At 41.6% G+C, this 19,855-nt stretch overlaps 1 protein-coding gene across 1 annotated transcript in view; it reads right to left on the bottom strand.

Moving 5' to 3' along the window:
* Positions 1-16,761, bottom strand: part of CLDN10 (claudin 10) — a 53,999-nt gene extending 37,238 nt beyond the window's left edge. Inside the window, exon 1 of the mRNA XM_066176360.1 lies at positions 16,533-16,761. Within this exon, the coding sequence (XP_066032457.1) occupies positions 16,533-16,746 (214 nt within the window). The 5' untranslated portion in view covers positions 16,747-16,761. The remainder of the gene's footprint in view (positions 1-16,532) is intronic.
* Between the last annotated feature and the right edge of the window lie 3,094 nt (positions 16,762-19,855).

Raw genomic sequence — 19,855 nt, 5'->3', positions numbered from 1 at the left:
CCAAGCCCCCCAGCTGCTGCTGTCAGATGTGGTTTCCTATTCTGTGGTCTGGCTGTGACAAATGATTTTGGCTTCTGCCTCATCTTTAAGTGCAGTCTGGCTGGATGTTTTCATCCTTTTCTTCAAGATGACAAAGAGCTATAAGCTATAAAGCTTTTCAAGTGGATAGTTAGGGTGCTGTACCTTCTTGATTTTGACGGAAATTATTCCAAGCCAAGAAATACAGCAGTGTCTGGTGGAGTAACTCCCAGTGCCCTGCGGAGACAGACTTGCCAAGAGCCTGCAAACCTCACCAAACCAAACAGATTTTTTTCTTTTGTTTTTGTGAAGCAGTGTGATCAAACAAGCTTGATCATCATCTTTTACCTCCTTCCTCCTCCATCTTGCCATAAACCTACCCACTTCTTTTGAAGTTTGCTCCCTAGATTATAAATACTCTGGGACAGAGCTGCTTTGTGCTTTGTGTTTGCACAGTGCCAATTACAGGACGTACTCCTAGAAGCCAATAATAGGCAATCAGCTTTTGTTCAGATTTCAGTGGTTCCTGATATAAGTGCAAATAGAGCACAATGGCTCTGGTTGGTTCCTTTGTGGAGCACTCCATCAGAGAGATGTATTGCCCCAAATATGTGAATACAGATGACAGCTGAGCAGTGAAAATATCTCAGGAAGCAGAATCAGATCCACAAATGTCTGAAGCACCCCACAGAGTTGTATTTTCCTTCCAGTCCTTGTCAGTTCTACAATCTCTGTGGTTTATATCAAAAATGAAAGTGGCACCGACCTTCCAATGCAAACACATCCTTCAAGAGAAAGAATGTAACTTTATTGCTGGAATTAAAACCTAGATATGGAATTCAATGGTATATGGACTACTGTAAAAAAGAAGCCAAACTGAAAACAACTGTTGGCCACATTGCCAGATTTCAGTGCAGACATTTGAAGCCCGTGAGAATTGAATCCTCTGTGCACAAGGCCAGTTAATCTGCTTACTTATCTGACATTAAGCACCCAAAATATAGTATTTTGGGCTGAAATAGCAGCTACTGGGGAACAAACACTAAGTAGATAAGAAAAGCTTCCTCACAACATTAACTTCCTCAATCCAATTAAAAACAGTGCTCCTTCTCTCCCACAAGCTGCTGCCCAGTTGTACTCCTTGTTTTTCACATACCCTGCTTCTTCCCTTCCAGGACTTGTGTCCTTCACCAGACTAACAAGCATTCAGAGGAGTAGTGTAAGGACACAGGTAAAAGAAGTAGCTTTAAAAAAATGCTTTATATTACAATAATGATTAATATATGAGCCAATTGTAAGGATAAGTGGACTAATAACATCACTGTTATTATGTTGCCTGTGTTTTAGGACAACAAAAATTTAAAAGAGTTCAGACTGTGCATTTTAGACTAGTAAGGTAAATTACTTAAGGCAGCATGCTTGGGATAAAGAACTCTCATTACCTTACCTTATCCCAACTGATGTTGCCATATGTTGCACGTCCCTCAAATTTTGTTCTTGTACCAGTAGAATGTGATTTCCATAAACTTTTTCTGACGCTTTCTTTTTAAAGTATTTGACAATCTGTTTCTAAAAGGAGGAAGTTCTGTTGGCCTCACGAAGTCTGAGTCTGATGTAATTCCATCAAAATCTGTGGAGTTTCCCTGGCATCAAAACTGCTGTAATTTAGAAATTACTCAGGCTTTGCATTTCTTGGATTTTGCCAGTAGGAACTTGGAACTAGCAACTCAAAAATTACTTTTAATTGCATCCGGAGATCCCCATTTACTTTCAAAGATACAATCTTCATCGTCACACACTCTGGATCAGCACACTTGCATTCATGTTTAGAAGCTTAATTATGCATCAATTACATGGGGGAATTTTAAATGAGATTTGCTGTTCCTTTTGTTTCACGGATTTGACTAAAACATTCTGTTTATTTTGGTGTCACTCTCATAGCTGGCATGACTGATTTATCTGATGACTAATTTATTTGACTCCAGCCAGACATACACTGCCAACATCTCAACAAAGGGCTCCTTTGGAAAGGGTTTATAGAGTTTCAGTTCACTCTAACTCTTAATCGCTTTATGAAAATGTCCATTGATTCCTAAGAGCTGCCTGGTAATGATACAGCTTCAAAACTGAGCTTAACCAGCCCTTTCTCTTGATTAGCCTTTTTACTCACTGTAGCTACCAGTCTGGGGTTCATGGAGGACCTTTCAAGAAGTGAAGCATCTTCAACAAGGCAAACAAGGGACAATTTGAATTTGTCTGCATACATGCCTACATGGAGTGCATTTTATATAAAAGCTTGATCAAAGGAATAATACATGACAGGCTATTTTTGAAATAGCTGGCACTACCTCTTGAATGAGTGAGATGCCAGCTCTCAGAAAATGCCTATCAGAGACTTGTTTTCCATACTCACACCCATCACCAGGCTATAGCTAAAGAAGAACATGGATTTCAGTGGGGCACCTGGGTTGCGTGGAAAGAGAGGGTGACAAGGCTTTTCACATCAGGGACGGTCTGAGTCCTGATGAGATACAGGTCTATTCAGTGAAGACTGAATGATGTGGGATGAAGAGTGGCTCCTTGATCTGAGGTGGCAATTTAAAGGCTGCAAGTGCTTTGCCCATGCAGCAGCTTTTGGTGAAAGTGTTGCTCCCTCCAGGCACAGACTAGGAGGGAGGACAGATGTGAAAAATGGGAAAATTAGCTGCAAAAGGAGAGAAGGAAATTGCTTTCCATATGCTCTCATGTTTGGATTGAAAGTTCTAGGAATGAATTACATCCAAGTGATCTGAGGTATGGGGATCCACCTGTAGGTATCTTCTGAGTCAGGATAGGATTCAGTTGAATCCTGCCTAGAATGTCCATACCTTCACTAATCATCCACCTGCTTTATTGTCAATTGGCTTGTCTAGACTGCTCCTCTGACCTGCTGTAGGCATGTCCCAGAGATAAGACAGAACCTGTCCCACAGGGGGACAGGATTCCCTGTTCCTGTTGCCTATGAAGTGATCACAGGGTGATTAGTTAGCACACAATGTTTTATACCACTGGTGTCTAAAGTGGTCTGGGATAAATCCTAAACCTCTGCTTAAGATCCGATGATGCAATTTTAGCACCTCATCTATATCCAGTTTCAGGTGCCTGATGAACAAGGATTAACATCTCCCAGACAGAAAGAAAGGAGAACTGTAGGACCCACACCATCCAAGACTCTGATAAGTGATAGAAAGGAGGATAATATATAGCTTGAGTACTTCAAGGAGTTTGACCTATATTTCCTGCCCCCTGGGCCCCCCTTCGGTTTTGGACAGTTCCAGATATGCTAAGAGAATATTGTTTGGTAGTAAAAATAGCATGGAGAAGTAAAATAGGATGGATGTGAGTTTTCTGCCTTTCTTTAGGGCTGTAGATCTCTCAGAAATATCTGGTCAAATCATGGGCATCGAATGTGTTGCACAGAGCTCAGTGCTCTGGAATCACAGAACAAATTCAGAAAAAAAAAAAAGTAGGAAATACTTATAAAAAAGGTGCAAGAGGATTTAATACCAACTGGCTTTTGCAGATCAAAAGTTCACTAAAATATCCTTGTAGACCAAAGGCTCCTGACAAGTGGACACTAGCTACTGTATAAATCATATTTTCTGAATTATGGCTTTCCACCTTAACAGGCTGCAGGTTTCAAGGGGCAGTCCCAGAGAGAGAAGAGGTGAGGACATCAAGAGGTACTTTTCACTTCTGGCAGATAGAACTGAATATGTGGTATAAGGATGAGCTGATTCAGGTATCATAGATATCACAGATATTGGAGGTAATCACAGAGTAAAACAACTGCAGAGTAACAAAAGTAAGCTTAGGGTTAGAGGCAGGCTGTCCATAAAAAAGGGCAGTTGCTTTTAGGACCAAATGATAAAACTGCTAATTTTTATTTCTTTGTAGTAATCCAGCCCCACCATTTCCTGTAGTATTACCACTGGATGTGGGGAACTGATTATCCTCTTCCTGTTTTCAGCCACTTATTACGTACTTGAAGACTATCTCTGTGCCTACAGCTAGTCTGCACTTCTTTAGATTAAACAGTCTCAACTCTCCCAGTCTTTCCTCACAGAGCATGTTTCATAAACTTGAGGGATTCTACTTGCTTTTATCTGTGTGCTCTTTCCAAGTCTTCTGCATCATGCTTCAAGTGTAGTACCCAAAGTGGACACACAACAGCAGCAGAGGCTTTGCTTGGGCCAAACAGAAGCCATCTCACATCTTGCAGACAAACGAATTTTTAAAAGGGTCGTTGTTTGTTTTTTCTTTTGCAAAACAGTACAATCTATGCATTAACTGATTTCAACGGAGAGGATCCTGGATATTGGATTGATCCCTGCTAGTCCATCTACAGAGCCCCCACAGCTGACTAGAAGCTTGAGGGAAATCTTGTTCTGCAGAGTTTCCAGTAAATTATTTAGAAAGAAGAAGGTAGATGTTTTGAGGCAAAGGAGAGGATAGATTATAAAAATTTAAGATTACCTAAGTAACCACCAGGTCAGACATAGCACTGACCTTATTTATGATCCTGTCTCTGCTAGTGGCATGAAGGAGACAGTAAGGCTGCAGGAATATTGAGAGAAAAGGAAAACAAAAAGAAATAAATCCATTTCAAAAATATTGCTGTTGGTAGAATTGAGTGAAATCAGATGTGAACTTCAGTGAACTCCACTGAACTTCAGACCCTGAATGTTGCAATTCTCTAGGGGAATGGTTTCTCCCATTCTGACTACCTGGAGTTTCCTTACCACATAGAATGACCCTTCCTTCCTTCTCTGACCTAATTGGCTGAGTGCCAGCTATCCTCTCAGAGTGGGAGACTAGATAAGACCCCTGTACTTCCCTGTTCTTTCTCTTTTCCCCCTGGAATTTCAAAGAATAAACGCCTGGGACAAAGCTCCTGGGGAAAGGGCCTCTTCTGGTATCTTTCATCTCGTCCTTGGTAAAAATTCCTTCTAAAGCCTCCTAACAACTGAGTAATCTCAAGCCCCTGGAGGTGGGCAAGGGGCATTTTTACACCTGAAGTAATGTTATTTCTTTCACTTACTGAGAAAAATGAGCAAACCAGTGAAAAAAAAATCTCTGGCTCCAAATCCACTTTGAATGACTCATGTGTAATAGAAATAGATCTTGGTTGGGAGCAGATTTTTCTTCATCATTCCTTCTTCTTTTGAAGATCTTCTCAGGAGTCTTGCAGGTCTTAAATACATTTCTTTGCTTCCTAGTTCCTATCCCTTGTTCAGCAGCGCTTTCCCTTCAGTACTAAGAACTATAACCATGTGCTGTGAGTTTGTATAAGCATGGGGGCATAACATGGATTTCATTTGTTGCTAGATACAGATTTTTTATATTATCCAAGGTTCAAAACTGTAAAGAACAGGTGGTTGAAAGCATTCGGATTTCTTTGATAAGAGCTCTCACTCATTCTGTTGCCTAAAATGCTAGAAATTTTTGGAATCTAATTTCTCCCAGTTGAGTGGGTAGATTTTGCTGAAATTGAGAACTTGGGTCCAGTCAATCCCTCTTGTACTAAAAGTGGTGGCCAAATTGTCACCATTACCTCAAGGCAGAGCCCGGCACCTTTCAAGCTCATTTTCTGCTTTCCTAATGATCTGATGTGCTTTGCACGGCTGCAGTCCCTGTATATTTTCAGGAGTCCTCTTCCTGCCCCAAGACCCAGCTGCTCCACACCAGACTCGCTCTCCTTGTCTGCAGGTGTTTTATCTCCTTGCAAACTGCTCGCAGGAGAAAGCCATTCCTATCTCCCTGATTCTCCTTTCACCAGGTTGTATCTGAGTCTTGCAAACCTAGACCTTGCTGATAGGTGAAAACGTTATCAGCTGGCCTTGACAACGTGGTGTCCTAGGCTGCCCTGAGCTTGCCCTTAGGCCTCTGCTGCAACCAGAGCAATCACCGCACTACAGCACAAGGAGTGAGCGACCTTAGGAAGCACTCGAGTATTTGCATATTATTGCATACATAAAAATAATAATAAATGTTGATGGGATGTGGAGTGGTGCAGAGTACCTCTTATCAACAGGCTCCACAAAAGTTCCTTTGTTTGTTTATAAGGAACTGCAGACCAGAGATGCCTGAATTTTTAGACAGGAAGGGTGAGGGGGGGGAAACACCTCCACTTGTTTTCTCCTTTGAACAACAACATTTCTCTCACCCTTAACCAAAGAAGGTAGTGAAGCCGCTTGGCAAACAGACTTGAGTGAAGTACCTTGGCTGGAAATGTTGGCTTGTTTCTGTTAACACACAGAGTGTTTGCTCCCTGCGTGCCGAGGGGAGGGCAGGGAGGGACTCAGGGCCCTGTGCCGCCATTCCCCTGGCAGCCCTCTGCACCCCTCAGACACAAGTCAGGGCAGCAGTGCCTGCAGACACGCATTGTCCTCGGCTGCCATCCCTCCTCCTGCCTCCCTCCCTGCTCTGCCAAGCACAGCCACCACCCCCAGCAGGCAGGGCAGGGGAGCTTCGCCGCTCTGAAGGATGAGCTGAGCCGCGGGCTGGGGGTGTCTGCACCCCCAGGGGAGCCCAGGCCAAAGCACGGCTACGGCAAGGCAGGATGTCCTGGCCATGGAGGGAATGGGAGCCTCGAGGAACAAGAGGCACTGACACTTGAAAACGCTGCATTTCTGCGAAGAACTGTGTTTCTAGGGACAATATTAAGTAAGCACAATATCGGAGGTTTTGTAATAGCCGCTGAGTAAAACAAAATTATGTATGGTATGTGGATGTTGAAAGGTGGTGTAAATTAAAGTTGTCTATTGCATTAATTTTGCTGGAATGTAGTTTATCATCTGCTTTGTTAGGTGGAACATTTCCATTAAAAATATGATATGGAAAAGCCTTATGCCATTAATGATTACTGAGTTAGTTAGTTAATTAAATGACCTCCTTTCCCCACTTTATGAGATAACTATTCCTATTATCACCAAAAGGTTGGTGACTCAGGGCCCAGTATGTGGTGTGATGTTTGCTGGGATGGGATGCCAGCCTGGGGCAGCAGCTTGGGCACGTGGTGAGCTTGCAATGGAAAAGTTGTTATATATCCCAAGAGTCCTGTTCTCCTAGTGGCCCAATAAACACCCCACAGAGATATGGACAGGGAGTCACTTTCACTGTTTCTTACTGGCTGGGGTTTGGTTTCTGCTTTTGCTGCTTACAGGATGAAATATCAATAGAAAGGCTTTTATGTGACATTCCGTGTCATTGTTTAGAAATTCATTTGTGAAGAAGGAAAAGGCAGTCTCCAAACAACATAAGATTTTGGCAGATTTCCATCTACAGAGGAAATTTAGAACTTCAGAGCTCTGGTTTCCTTTGGAAATATGATTCAGTGTGAGCCCTAGACACATCTTTGTTTCTGACCGGTATCTGCAGAAGAGTAGCCTCACATCTTAGCTGGATACAAAAGCAATAGCAACTACAAAAATGGTTTGAGTGGACCTGGTAGAAAACCACCATATATTATTCTGAAAGCACATGAATGAGAATCTTCAAGTATTTAGTTTCACTTCTCATTTTAACTGTCAGGTTATGCAGTTGTACTCTTTCAAACACCAGTAGAGTCTGTATGATTAACTTTTGGGGAGGGCTAGAAGTAAAAATATGGAGTCTAACCTAAAATAATCGTATAAAATAATATTAATGACATATCCAGTTGATGGTGTGCAGTTTTAAAATCTATCACATGGAAGCCTTGGTTACGGTGAACTGTTCAATAATACAACATACCTTAGCTCAAGATGTGCAGTTTAATAATTCTGCCTTTATGCAGGCTAATCCTCAGGTGTTTTACTAGAGCTTGGTTAATTACCTCCAGATTAACACACATTTTCTTTAGAAAAGTTAACAGTGAAAACGAAACAACTGTCAAATGAATATCTCAGTAGACTTGGGCATGGTCTTCAGAAGTGTTTGATACCTCTAATTTTTAACTGTTTCAAGTAATTTTTTAGAAATGCAAGTGGCAAATGTCTGGGTGCCCAGCACAAACTATTTAAGGGGAGATATGAATGAAATGTTCTCAGGGGACTTTGCATGTACCTGAATTTCAGCATGTGCTTTGCCAAATTGAAAATATAAATGTTTTTCATTCAGCAACTGAGAAGCGCTCTGGCACTTAAGAATGTCCTGCATTAAGGCAAAGAAATCTGAGATGATCTGCACTCTCCTGTTTTAGGAAATGCATCCCTGAAGAGGACAGTCATACAGGAGCCCCAGGCTTCAATGTCACCTGTAGAGAGAAGATTGGGTGGATTGGGGGAATCTACTGGGCACAGCCAGAGGTCTCTCACAGTACTGGCACCAGGACTGAGTCAAGTACTCTGAGAAAGTGGGGTCCTGAAGCCCTGAGTTGCCCCTGACAACACCTCTGCTCCAAGCATTTGATTTGAGTCAATAAAAAACTGAATACATTGACCAGCCTCCAAACCAGCAGAGGGTCCCATGGCATCCACTCCAGGGAAGGCTTGTAAGGATAACCGACACTATAGGACTTGATGCATGTGGGATATGGGGAGGAATCCCATGTGCATATCTCTAATAAAATGGCTGTGGTCCTCTGGAATTTTGCTTTACATCACAAAACTACGTGTAAGTACTATGAGAGATAGGTAATACGTGCATTAGGGGATCTAATATCCCGACTGACTGTGGGGTGATTTCTCTACCAACGTGCACGTGACTCTTACTTGCCCAGTCAACTCCATGTAATAACTCTAGGAGAGATTTTTATGTACATGTATTTTCCCCCTACATTTCTCCATAGTCATTCTCAAGGTGTTTGCTTAGCTTGTCTCCTCTGCCTTGCACTGCTCCATGATGGAAAAATAAATATATTAATAAACATTAATATAAATTTTAAATCTCAGCAGTGTGAATTTCAAAATCATCAGCTTTAATGATTTACAAATTCAGCACTTCAGTCTCCTTCTCTTACTCTCTGCCTATCACAGCTGGTTTTGCCAAGTCTGCTTTCCCCTCCTGCTGCAGGGACGTGTGAAAATGAAATGGATTGTATCTCTGAACTTTGAATGAAGTTCTGTTTGTAGCATGACTGCTAGAAAGATAAGAAGAGGAACATTGGCCTTCGGCTCCTCAACATATGCCAGAGGGAAGCTCCCCTCACCCACTTCAGTGCTCACAAGGCAGACCAGGGTACAAACCTGTTTGAACAGAGATATTTTAAGACATTGGCTGCATACCAATTACTGCTGAGTCCTATTAATTTTGCAGTGCACTCTCTGCTGCAATGTAGCAGTAATCAAAGAAAAGTAAAAGCAAAGCAGAGATAACAATCTATCCTGATGTATCAGAAGATGAAAGAGCTTTGTTATTAATGCCCCAATAACAAGCTTTGCATTCCTGTTCTTGCACCAGCTGCACCACACTAACAAATAACAGCACTTTCTACCTTTCAGGTGTCCTCAGTGATTTTCTTCAAATGAAGACCACTCTGGGTGGCAAAAATCTGTAAAAATGAATGAAGAGAAGCAAAAGCAACAGTACTCTTGTCTAGATACCAGACGTAGACAAAAGTGAAAAAAATCTCAGCACGGTAACCTCTGTTCTTGTCCAATGAGAAGACAGAAGGCTCAGAGCACAAAAAGAGGACTGCGGAGATGCTGTCAAATTGCCAGGTGTAAATGAGCTAAAAAGGAGGACTGGTCTGCAAGGTCTTGTGTTTTCCTGCAACCCTGAAGATTTTAAAACATTGTCAGAATCTGTCCTTTAAAGCCTGCCACCACCTTCTCCAAAACTGGCAGCAGTCCTAGAGGCTCCACCCTCAGTGTTTTCCATCTGGCCCCGTGCAGTCTAGTCCTGCAGTTCCTGGACTCCTTTTCTATATCTTTGTGGCTGCAGATTCCCCAGCAGACACATCTCTTTCCAGTCTGGCCACAGGTCTGGACTACTCTGGTTCAAGTAATTGGCCAAAGCCAGACAGCCTGCATAGTAAACAGCAGTAAATAGTGATTCATTGTGGTTTAGATTCATGGATTTTAGGGCATATAGATTAAAATCTTGGAATCAAAGAGCTCAAACAGAAGATGATATTTGGCAGCAGGAATCCTTGAAAACCACTTCAGAATCTTTAACCTGTATGTCAGCTCTGAGATCCACAAATCCAGGTTTCACAGGGTTGTTCTGCCTCTGGGGGGTTTCTACTGGAGCTTGCCATCCCATTGAAAACCCTGGATTTTGCTCTGTATCTACTGCAAAGCTGCTGCTGGAGCTCCCTGTGGGAAAAATGTCTTGGATGCATGAGAGTTAGCCACCTCCTTCAGTTCATATCTGTTCTGCCAGAGGCTACTTCATGAATAGCTCTGCTGCATATGAATCAATTCCTTTTTTAACTTGAAACCAGCCTAATAATAAGGCACGGTATGTCTCTGACTAACTGCTACCTAAGTTGAACTGTTTAATTTACTTTATTCATTAATCTTTGGCATGGGGGCAACGATATACAATATAAGAGATTCCAAAAGTATTTGCTGTATACAGTCATGATGTTTCATGACCTCTAGTGCATTACCAGACTCCTCTAGGAACCAAATGTGTTTCAGGCTATACTGTTTGCGTGGGGAGCAGACTCATTCATCTAATGTCAGAGGAGAGTCCATGAGCTTGGAAATAACCTTGCTACAATGGAGATGCAAAGTGTGAGAGTGGAGAACCTTTTATTACCAAGATTTGGCATCCTAGTCCTATGCATATACAAAAAAACCCAATGCTGAAATCAGCATTTCAGTTACTCCAAATGGTGATCCTTCTGCCTGCTGAAAAACAGAGAGTACTTTAAGAAATTAAGCCATGGGAATGAAGCCATTAAAAAAAGTCTGAGAGGAATTCTGTCTATGTTTCATGGTCACCTTTCCCAAATTTGAGCTATTGATCCTAGTGTATATTTCCTTTCATTCTGACACAACTTTTCCAATGCTGTTTTGACTTGGGTTTTCTAAGTCACCAAATGGATGCTGTACTCATTGCACAGAAAAGCTTAACAGAGGGGTGGCTCAGCCTAACAAACATGGATCAAATGTACCTCCCTTCAATTTGCACTGTTCTTAGAAGGATTTGCTTGCTACAGGAAAGTTCTTTGGCACAGTTATCCTCTGGCCTTAATATTGGATCCTGTGTTCTGGTTTTGGCTGGGGTAGAGTTACTTTTTTTTCCTAGTAGCTGGTACTGTGTTCTGTATTCAGAATGAAAATAATGTTGATAATCCCCTGATGTTTTAGTTGTGGCTAAGTAGTGTTTATCCTAAGTCAAGGACTTTTCAATTCCCCATGCTTTGCCAGTGAGGAAGTGCACAACAAGCTGGGAGAAAACAGAGCTGTTCCAAAATAGCCAAAGGGACATTCCATACCACAGACTATCATTTTTAGCATATAAACTGGGGGGAGGGGTGGGGTGGGCATTTTCTGTGAGGGACTGATTGCTGCTCAGAGACAAGCTGGGTCAGTGGGTGGTGAGCATTTGCACTGTGCATCACTTCTTCGTCTTGGGTTTTATTCCTCCCCCTCTTTTTCCTACTATTATTATTGTTACATTTATTTCCTATCATTATTATTGTTATTAGTAGTAGTATTATTATTGTTATATTTTGTTTTATTTCAATTATTAAATTGTTCTTACCTCAGTCTACGGGTACTACTTTTTCCTGATTCTCCTCCCCATCCCACTGAGGGTGTTTGAGGAAGTGGGCAACCAGCTGCGTGCTTACCAGCTGGGGTTAAATTACAACTCCCGTGACTCTGTGCCTTTGACTACCCGGAGGATCCTCCGGCAGAGTCCCATGTGGCTGACCATCAGGCAGAAGAACGCCGTCCCGGTGGATTTCTCCCTTTCGGATGACAGCTGAAGCCGATCACCCCGGGCCCTTCCCTTGCTACCCCCAAAAAGCGCACGCAGCTGCTGCTTGCCCGCGCTCTGGGCACAGTTAAACCTCTCCTCTCCTGTGGCTAGTCCCCCGGGGGAAGTCGGGGCGAAGCAGGCCGCCTTTCCAGGGATCTGCTTGTCCCCAGCCGGGCGGGGCGGCACCACCCCGGGCACGGCCGGCGCTTCCCCGGGGCCGCTCCTGCAGCACCATGGAGAGAGGAGCGCGCCCGCCTCCCCCCGGCCCCGGCGGGACGGCAGCTGCCAGGGACAGCGGGCAGGGACAGCGGGCAGGGCATGGGGGTCTGTCGAGCAGCAGCGAGCAGGAGCACAGTCTCTCTCTATCGGCCGATACTCACGCGGCCTGACCCCCTGCAAACCCACTCAGGACTGGTGTAAAGCCGTGGTGTTGGCGTCTGGGGGATTTAGCACTAAGTGCCCTCCCCTAAGGCTGAGGAGAAGCCTGGCCTTGGCTGCCGTGCGTATATCTGGCTGGCTTGTCGACTCGCACCAAACAAATGCAAACTTACTGCTTTCCCTGGCAGTAAGTTTCTGTCAAGTAAGGGACACTCTCACGTCAGTCCTTTCCTGCTCTAGAGGTTGAATTCTCTGGGAAAGTTGCTAGTGTCACCCTGAAGCCCAGCTAGAATTGCTCTCCACACCTTGATGAACCCCAAATGGTGTTTGACTGTGCAAGGCTGTTCTGGATACAGGTGCTGCAATAGCAGTTGTCTTGTACCAGCTTCCCTCTGCTGCTTATCTGCATTGCAGTGGTGGTGTCATGAAAAGGCAGCTCTGAATCAGTTTGCTGATGTGACCCAGAACAGCCAGGCCTGCCTATTCCATATTGGCTACCATCAGGATAGCACAGTTTGCCTCATCAGGCTCTGCCAAAACAGGCACTGACAAGATGCCAGCAGGAGATCTGAGGCTCAAAAAAGCAAAATTTCAAGGAAGCAGATTTCTGCTAGTTTCTTGTATGCTTTCCTGAGCTCATGGTATGAAAAACTAGAACATAGAGGAGTCATGAAGCAGTGATGGAGGTAAAGCATGCAAAATACCAAACTAATTGTTTGAAGAAGCCTAGTAACTGTCCTGACAGACTAAGGAAGTATCATAGAAAACAGACAAAACTCAGTTGGCTAGTTACAATTCCATATTTTATGGGAAAGAAACACCTCTCTGTAATACCATCAAAGTCAAAACACCTAAATACAGTCTCAAAGCCATCCTTGATAGCTCAAAGATAGTTCTTGTAAAATATGGGTAATTCTGTCATTGTAAGAATTCAGAATTATATACATGAGAAGAATTACAAAAGAGGTTAACTACTGCCTGTGGAGCACTGGGGTGTTAGCAGGAGGCAGACTGGGTGGAAACCCTGCTATAAAAAGTCAGTATCTTTCTGGAGCTCATGGCTCCAGAGCTTCAGTTCTCAGGCTCATGCTTTGAAGGGTCTTTATGTATCTTTCTTGCTGATAAGCGCTGAGTGGTTAATCAAAGGTTATTCTTCTTTTAAAAACGTTGTCTCACTGCTGGCTTTAATTTCTAGCATTTATTGACTGTGTTAGTTTATGCTTGTGGGTAATGATCTCTTGGTTTTAGTCATACAATTTCCATGGGTGTATCTGATGCTGTAATAGTCATAACCAAGTTATCTGAAGAGACAACATTCCCAGATAATATTTAGCTTGAAGCTTGTTGTACGTGCATCAGATATGATGAATGACTTTGTTGCATACTTCTCACAAAACAGTTGATTTAATAAAAGATATTGCTTTTTCCAACAAACATTGCCTTAAATTACTGTAGCTACAATGCTATTACTATTCAGGATCTCCCTCTAAGATCTTTCATCTGAATGTTTCATCTGAATGTTTCAGTCACTGCAACAGAGCACACTGTGGCTGGACCAGTGAATGGACATGTACATTTGGCAACAGCCCAGTTAGCTTTGGATACTGTTGGCAGTGTGGCCCTGCTAACCCAGACTTCCAGAAACATGAACCCCTCAACATCTGTGCCTGGGCTGGGTTGCCAGCTGAGCTCTCATTGCCTTGACTATGCTCCAATCACAACAACTAGTCCTTGAGCTGGAAGTCAGTTCTGGTAAACTATCATGGCAAACTATCTGGTAAAGTATCTACAGACTGACTGTGACTGCAGGGCAATCCTGCTCAGAGAAAAGCTTCTGGAATCTCTTGGGGTGTTTTTTGGTGTTTTTTTGTTTGTTTGCTTTGCTTTATTTGTATACTGTGAAAAACAGGAAAAAAACCCCTTAAAACTTCATAGACCCCATTTAGAAGCCGCCCCCTGCAAAATCCTCACAAAAATTGCAATTAAACATTTAATGATCAAATGAATTTGCTTTGGAGTAGAAGTGACTCACCACACTTACACAATACTGTTGCTGCTACTGTTGCTGTTACTGCTAGTACTTTCTGTAGGGCAACATGAAAATGGAAAGATAGGAATGGACTGAGGAACTTGTGTAAGTTGTCCTCAGCTATAGGAAAAATTGCAAATAGATTCCATAAAAAGATGATCGTGCAGAAGAACCCAGCTTTAGTATGTAAGCTATAATGATATGTTGAAGCTCTGAGGACAGAGTGTTCATTGATTCTTTAATCTGAGCATTTTATTGTTTTACAATCCATGACAGAGTGAGAGTGCAAAGCCCTTTCCCTGTTGAACTCTTGTTTTCCTTGGATTATCAGGAGTTTATGTTTAGCAGGTTTTCCAAACTGAATACCTCGCTCTTTCCCAGTAGTGTTTGTGCTACATGTAACATTACCCTTTGCTGGTGCACGCACTGTCAAGTTAAAATTAGACTTCCTAAATGTCATTACAGCAGCTTGTTACTCTCCTACTTGAACAAGAGTGTGCTACTTTAATTTGTGAATTTCTTGTCTATGTTCCTCTAAAAAAAAGCATTCAAAATGTTAATCAGGTGCTTAAGTATATATTTAAATGAAGCATGCATAACATGCATTTTCTGTTTATTCGAATTTCAATCAGCTAGTGATGAAAATAATAGTAACAATACAAAGTGGCAAATAGATGACATCTGGTTATTCTGAAAGCAGATTTTGTGCTACTATAGCAATAATGGTACTTTCTAGTTACTTTACATTGCTTAAAACAATGCTTGAAAAGAAGAGCTGGTTTTCTTTCTTTAAATCTTGGCAGAAATAATGCATAAAAGGTTATTTGCAAAATATTCACTTTTCAAAAATATGTGTGAGTTTCTGTGCCTTTTAAGTAATTTTTGATGAACAGCATTCTTTAAAAGAAATAAAACTCATCTATTCACAACTTTCATGGGTGATTTGTGATGATTTGAAACAGGGCATCACAAAATATGTAGAGAAATTATGCCGAGTTTTCTCTCAAAATCATCTGTATGTGTAAGAGTATGTCACAGCATGTAGTCTGACGTGTCAGGGGCATGAAAGGCAAAAAAAGGTAAGGATTTGGAACATCTCCAAGGTTCCATGTTTCCACATATGTGTCTATGACCCTGTCCATGTAATATACGGTATGGTAACAACCACGAAATGTTACATTTTATGTTTCATTCAGCCACTGGCTGTATATCTTTACAGAACAGTGCTTCTTTCTGGTCTCATGAAACCTTTCGGAGCTTTGGGTCCGTCTAGCCTGGGTTTATTTTCTGGCTCCCTAAAATACTGGTGTCTTAATGCATTTTTTCCTACTCTAATCTGACTCCATCTTGCCTGTGTGCTGTCCACCCCAGGGAGAGCAGTCCTTCTGCCAAGGCCCTCATCAGTGCTTACACACAGTTTCATCGAAAACACTATTTTGCCCACTATCACAAGGTTTAACAGCAAATAAAACCAAACCTCTTCATTTCCTGCTTTACACATAGAGAGAAACACAAAACGCATTGCATGATACACTTATAGTTAGCCCCTGTCTCTGAGAAAAGCTGTTTCTGACATAAGGCAAGAAGCCTCCATTCATTTTTACACCCTGATAGGTGGCTTACAAACGCAACGCTTTCCATTAAAATGGAAATTCTGAAACAGCACACCTTTTATCTTTAAAGTTAAAATACTAGCCTGTTATACAAGCAAGTATATACAGTAGTACTTAATTCCTAGTATTATGGGTATTTGCACAGGATGCACATATTCGTGGATGTGGTTATTTGCACTCTGATTTTTTCAGATACTAAAAAAAGCACCAACAGCTGTCACACACTTTTCTATCTTTCCCACTCTCACCATACAGCAAGCACAATGCTTATTTTGGCATGGAAATTAGAGCTGTAAGACAGTTTAGTCCATTTTTCTGCTAAGAGTAGTTTGATACTGACAATGTATTACTGGCACTATGTCCAGTATACTTATCACACATTACCAACCACAGAGTAGAGCTTACTGTCTTTCTTGGAATACATATCATTCCTACAAAGTTGTTTCTGATATTCTGCCTACAAAATCCTTTACTCATATTCATCACAATGCTTTAAACATAATCTCTTGCACAAGCCAAAATAATCTTTTACTCCTCAGGCTCACATCTTGCAATACACATGGCTTTCCATAAATTCCAGTCAAATTATGCTTCCTTACCTTCTACTTTGAAGATAGTAAGGTGAGGTCTGCAGTGAAAAGCCCCCAGTGCATTGCCAGCACAGTTCATCCAAAGACCCTGGAAGACCCAGGTTGCAGTGATAACAGATGATGCTCGACTGGTGACTTTCCACTCATTTGATGCAGTAGCAGCAATAGCAGCTCCCAGCCCACAGAAACAAAATATGAAAGCTATAATCTGTATTCCCAGCATGTTTCTCTGTAAACCAGGGACTTACTAATGCCACTGTGTGGAGAGAAAAGCACTTCAGTCACGTGTGTAAGCAAAAAGGCATAACATAAGCAAATTATACTTGAACAAGTTCAGTACCACTTGCTACAGAAAGTTAATGTGGCTGAAAGAAACGGTCATGCATGAGTGATTTAAGAAAGGCCCTAGGCATACGAATGTTTAGAAAAAAAGTCAAGGTACAGCTTTATAGGACCTAATTACTCATACTTACTTACTAATTTCTAATTGTAAAAATAATTGTTTTCATTTTTTTTCCTCAAAACTATCCCAGTTAATGCTTAATTTTTAGTTAATTGGAAACTTACAACCATTCCATCTAGCAAAATAGGTTCAGAGTCCAGACTGTACACCTCTATTTAACGGATTACCACAACATTTTAGGAGGATCACACAACACTTGAAAAATAACTCATTTGAAAGGCTGTGAAAATAATTCAGGCGTAACCAACCACCATGTAAGCAGCTCTAAAACTGGAGGAGGTAGTGTCTGTGGATATATTTGTAGAATAGCAAACCTAGAGCAACAACAGAAACAGCAAGTGCTCCCTGAGCAGTGATGCAGCTGCAGCAGTCAGCAGAATGAGCCTCGTGCAGCCCCCACAGACACTTTTCACTTGGTCATTGTAGAAAATGTAGTGTTTCTTACACTCCACATGAAATACGTAGCACAGAGACATCTGCCCCACCACTGACTGGGCTCCTGCAACCTCGTGCCATGAAAAAACCTCGAAGGATGCAACTGACTTAATAAAATATCATGTTTAAAGTAGCAGGCACTGACAGCACCACACTGAAACACCGAAGCTCTTCTAATTCAATTCCTGAGTATACAGTCATTACTGGAGTAGGACATACACACAATTTTGCGGACATGTGCAGCCTTCAATGTTTTAAAATTCCAACTTCCAGCTGTATTTATACCTTTCCTGGTACTTTAGGCCTTCTTCCTAAAGAAGGAGCAAACTCCTTTTCTCATTGGTGCTAGTGTATGCCATTTGGTGACATGAAATTACCCTAAATATTGAGTGTACACCTTCACTTTTGACAATGACAGTGGTCTATATTTTTTCCTTCAGGTACTTCTAGTGTTGATTCTCCCTGTTACAGCTGTGATAAAATGCCACACTGAATGCTGGCATTGCAGTTTTCTGTAGACTTTTCACAGCTCATGGAAGGGTTAAACAAGGATGCTAAAATATCATTAACATTCCATGTAAAGAGCAAAAGGAATTTCACTGAGATTGTCCTGTTGATCTATCATCTGCTCCTTTCACTTTAACTAGCCTTTGGCTCAGCCCTGAGAAGGAGGGCCCAAAAGGATGATTGTACAGACCAGAAAATTACACTACAAGAAGTAATTTCTTTTCAGACTAATTAGTAGGCTCACATCCCACACATGTAGAGAGAATAGAAACTTTTTGTTAACATAGACAACTTGAAAGACACGGAAAGTGGGCTTGCTACAGAGCATCATTATAATATAGCAGGTTGTTTTAATGTTGAGGACAATATTACACAGGAAGAAAGCAATTTTGCATTGCTGTTACATAATATAGTAACATTTTTCTTATGTTAGGTGTCAAACTTCATGTAATCTTTCATATATATTTTCACTAAATTTGAAAGGGCATAGAGGAGAGTACAGAAATGGGTCCAGCTTTGAAGCAGATTCCTGAGAGCTGAGAGTAATTTTTGCTTTATCTCTCCCATACAAAAGGTGGTTTTTGGGTTTGCTTTTTTGCTTGTCAAAGACTATGCTAATTCACACAGAATGCTGAGAAGACATTTTGTTATCTTTTTTCTTTTTTAAACCCTTTGAGTGACAGTAATGTTGGCTGAGCACTCAGAGTAGCTCAAAGACGTTTTACATCTGATGCTAAATTCAGGCCTAGTTCTGGACTTTCTAAACCAACAAAAAAAAACCAACCAAACAAACCACCAACCCAAAAAACCAAAAAAACCCACCAAACCCTAAAAAACCCACCCAAACACCCCCCCCCCAAAAAAAAAAAACCAAAACAAAAAACCAAAAAACAAAAACAAAAACAAAAAAAAAAACCAAAAAACCAAACCAAACCAAACCAAATAAACCAAAAAGCCAGACCAACCAAACAGAACCACTGGAAAAACTCCCGAACTCAGGATCTGCTCATTTGGATTGGAAAAGCAAGGATGACTGTATGCAAACACTCTCTCATCCCTCCCTGCTCCTCTTTTTTGCTATTCACAGCAGTGTGCCTTATCAACAGAGCCTATGAGGAGCTACCCAGGCTCAGCAGGACAGGGCTACTTGTCAGTTTCTTAGTGACCTGGATCTAAGGCAGAGGTACCTTCTCAATAAGACCATGCTCTTTTAAACCTATTTTCATGCTATTATCATGGGAAGGGTTTTCACATTTCTACTTCTAGATAAATTGCAATACAAACTCCTAAGTCTCTTCCCCTTCTCACTCTTAGATAATTTTCTAGCAAGGTCCCATCCAGTAAACTCATGACTGTTATGCTGTTGGGACACTGAAGGCTGCTTACTTTAGTGGAAAGTGCCTGCAGACACCAGCTTGAACTGTAGACTACACTTTCATGGTTGAAGGAGGGCTTAGTGGTTTCTTGGCCTTTATCTTGATTGTTTTCTAGTGCATGACTGGAATTCATGGTCACAAGCACTTCACCCTGCATCATTTCTAGAGAGTTAGTGCGTGAGTGATGAATAAATTAAACAGATACTTAAGTGATAAGAAAGAAGTAAGCAGTCCTGTTTACAACCCTCATTTCTGCTATAAACTGTCAGGAAGTAAGTTAATCAGTCATTTAAGAAGTTCAAGGCAAAGTTGAAAGTTAACCTGTTAATGCTGTTTTCCGTTATATAAAAACTTTTTTCTCTGTTACTGAACAGACAAAAGTTGGAAAACAGCCAGGAGTTTAAGGACTGTTTAAATATGAAGTTGGAAAGGGGAAAACATTTTGCTACAGGCCTTTGTTGAACCATTTTCCCCAAACTCCACAAATACAATGACATATTGCTGTCTCTGTTAAACTGGACACTGTGCCAGTAACATGCAATATTTATTTT

Source organism: Chamaea fasciata, unplaced genomic scaffold (genome assembly GCF_029207755.1).
Source record: "Chamaea fasciata isolate MVZ Bird 193981 ecotype frontalis unplaced genomic scaffold, bChaFas1.0.hap1 SCAF_2, whole genome shotgun sequence".
Lineage (NCBI taxonomy): Eukaryota > Metazoa > Chordata > Aves > Passeriformes > Sylviidae > Chamaea > Chamaea fasciata.
The sequence above is the reverse complement of the archived record's forward strand: the minus strand, read 5'-3'. Positions and strand labels throughout refer to the sequence as shown.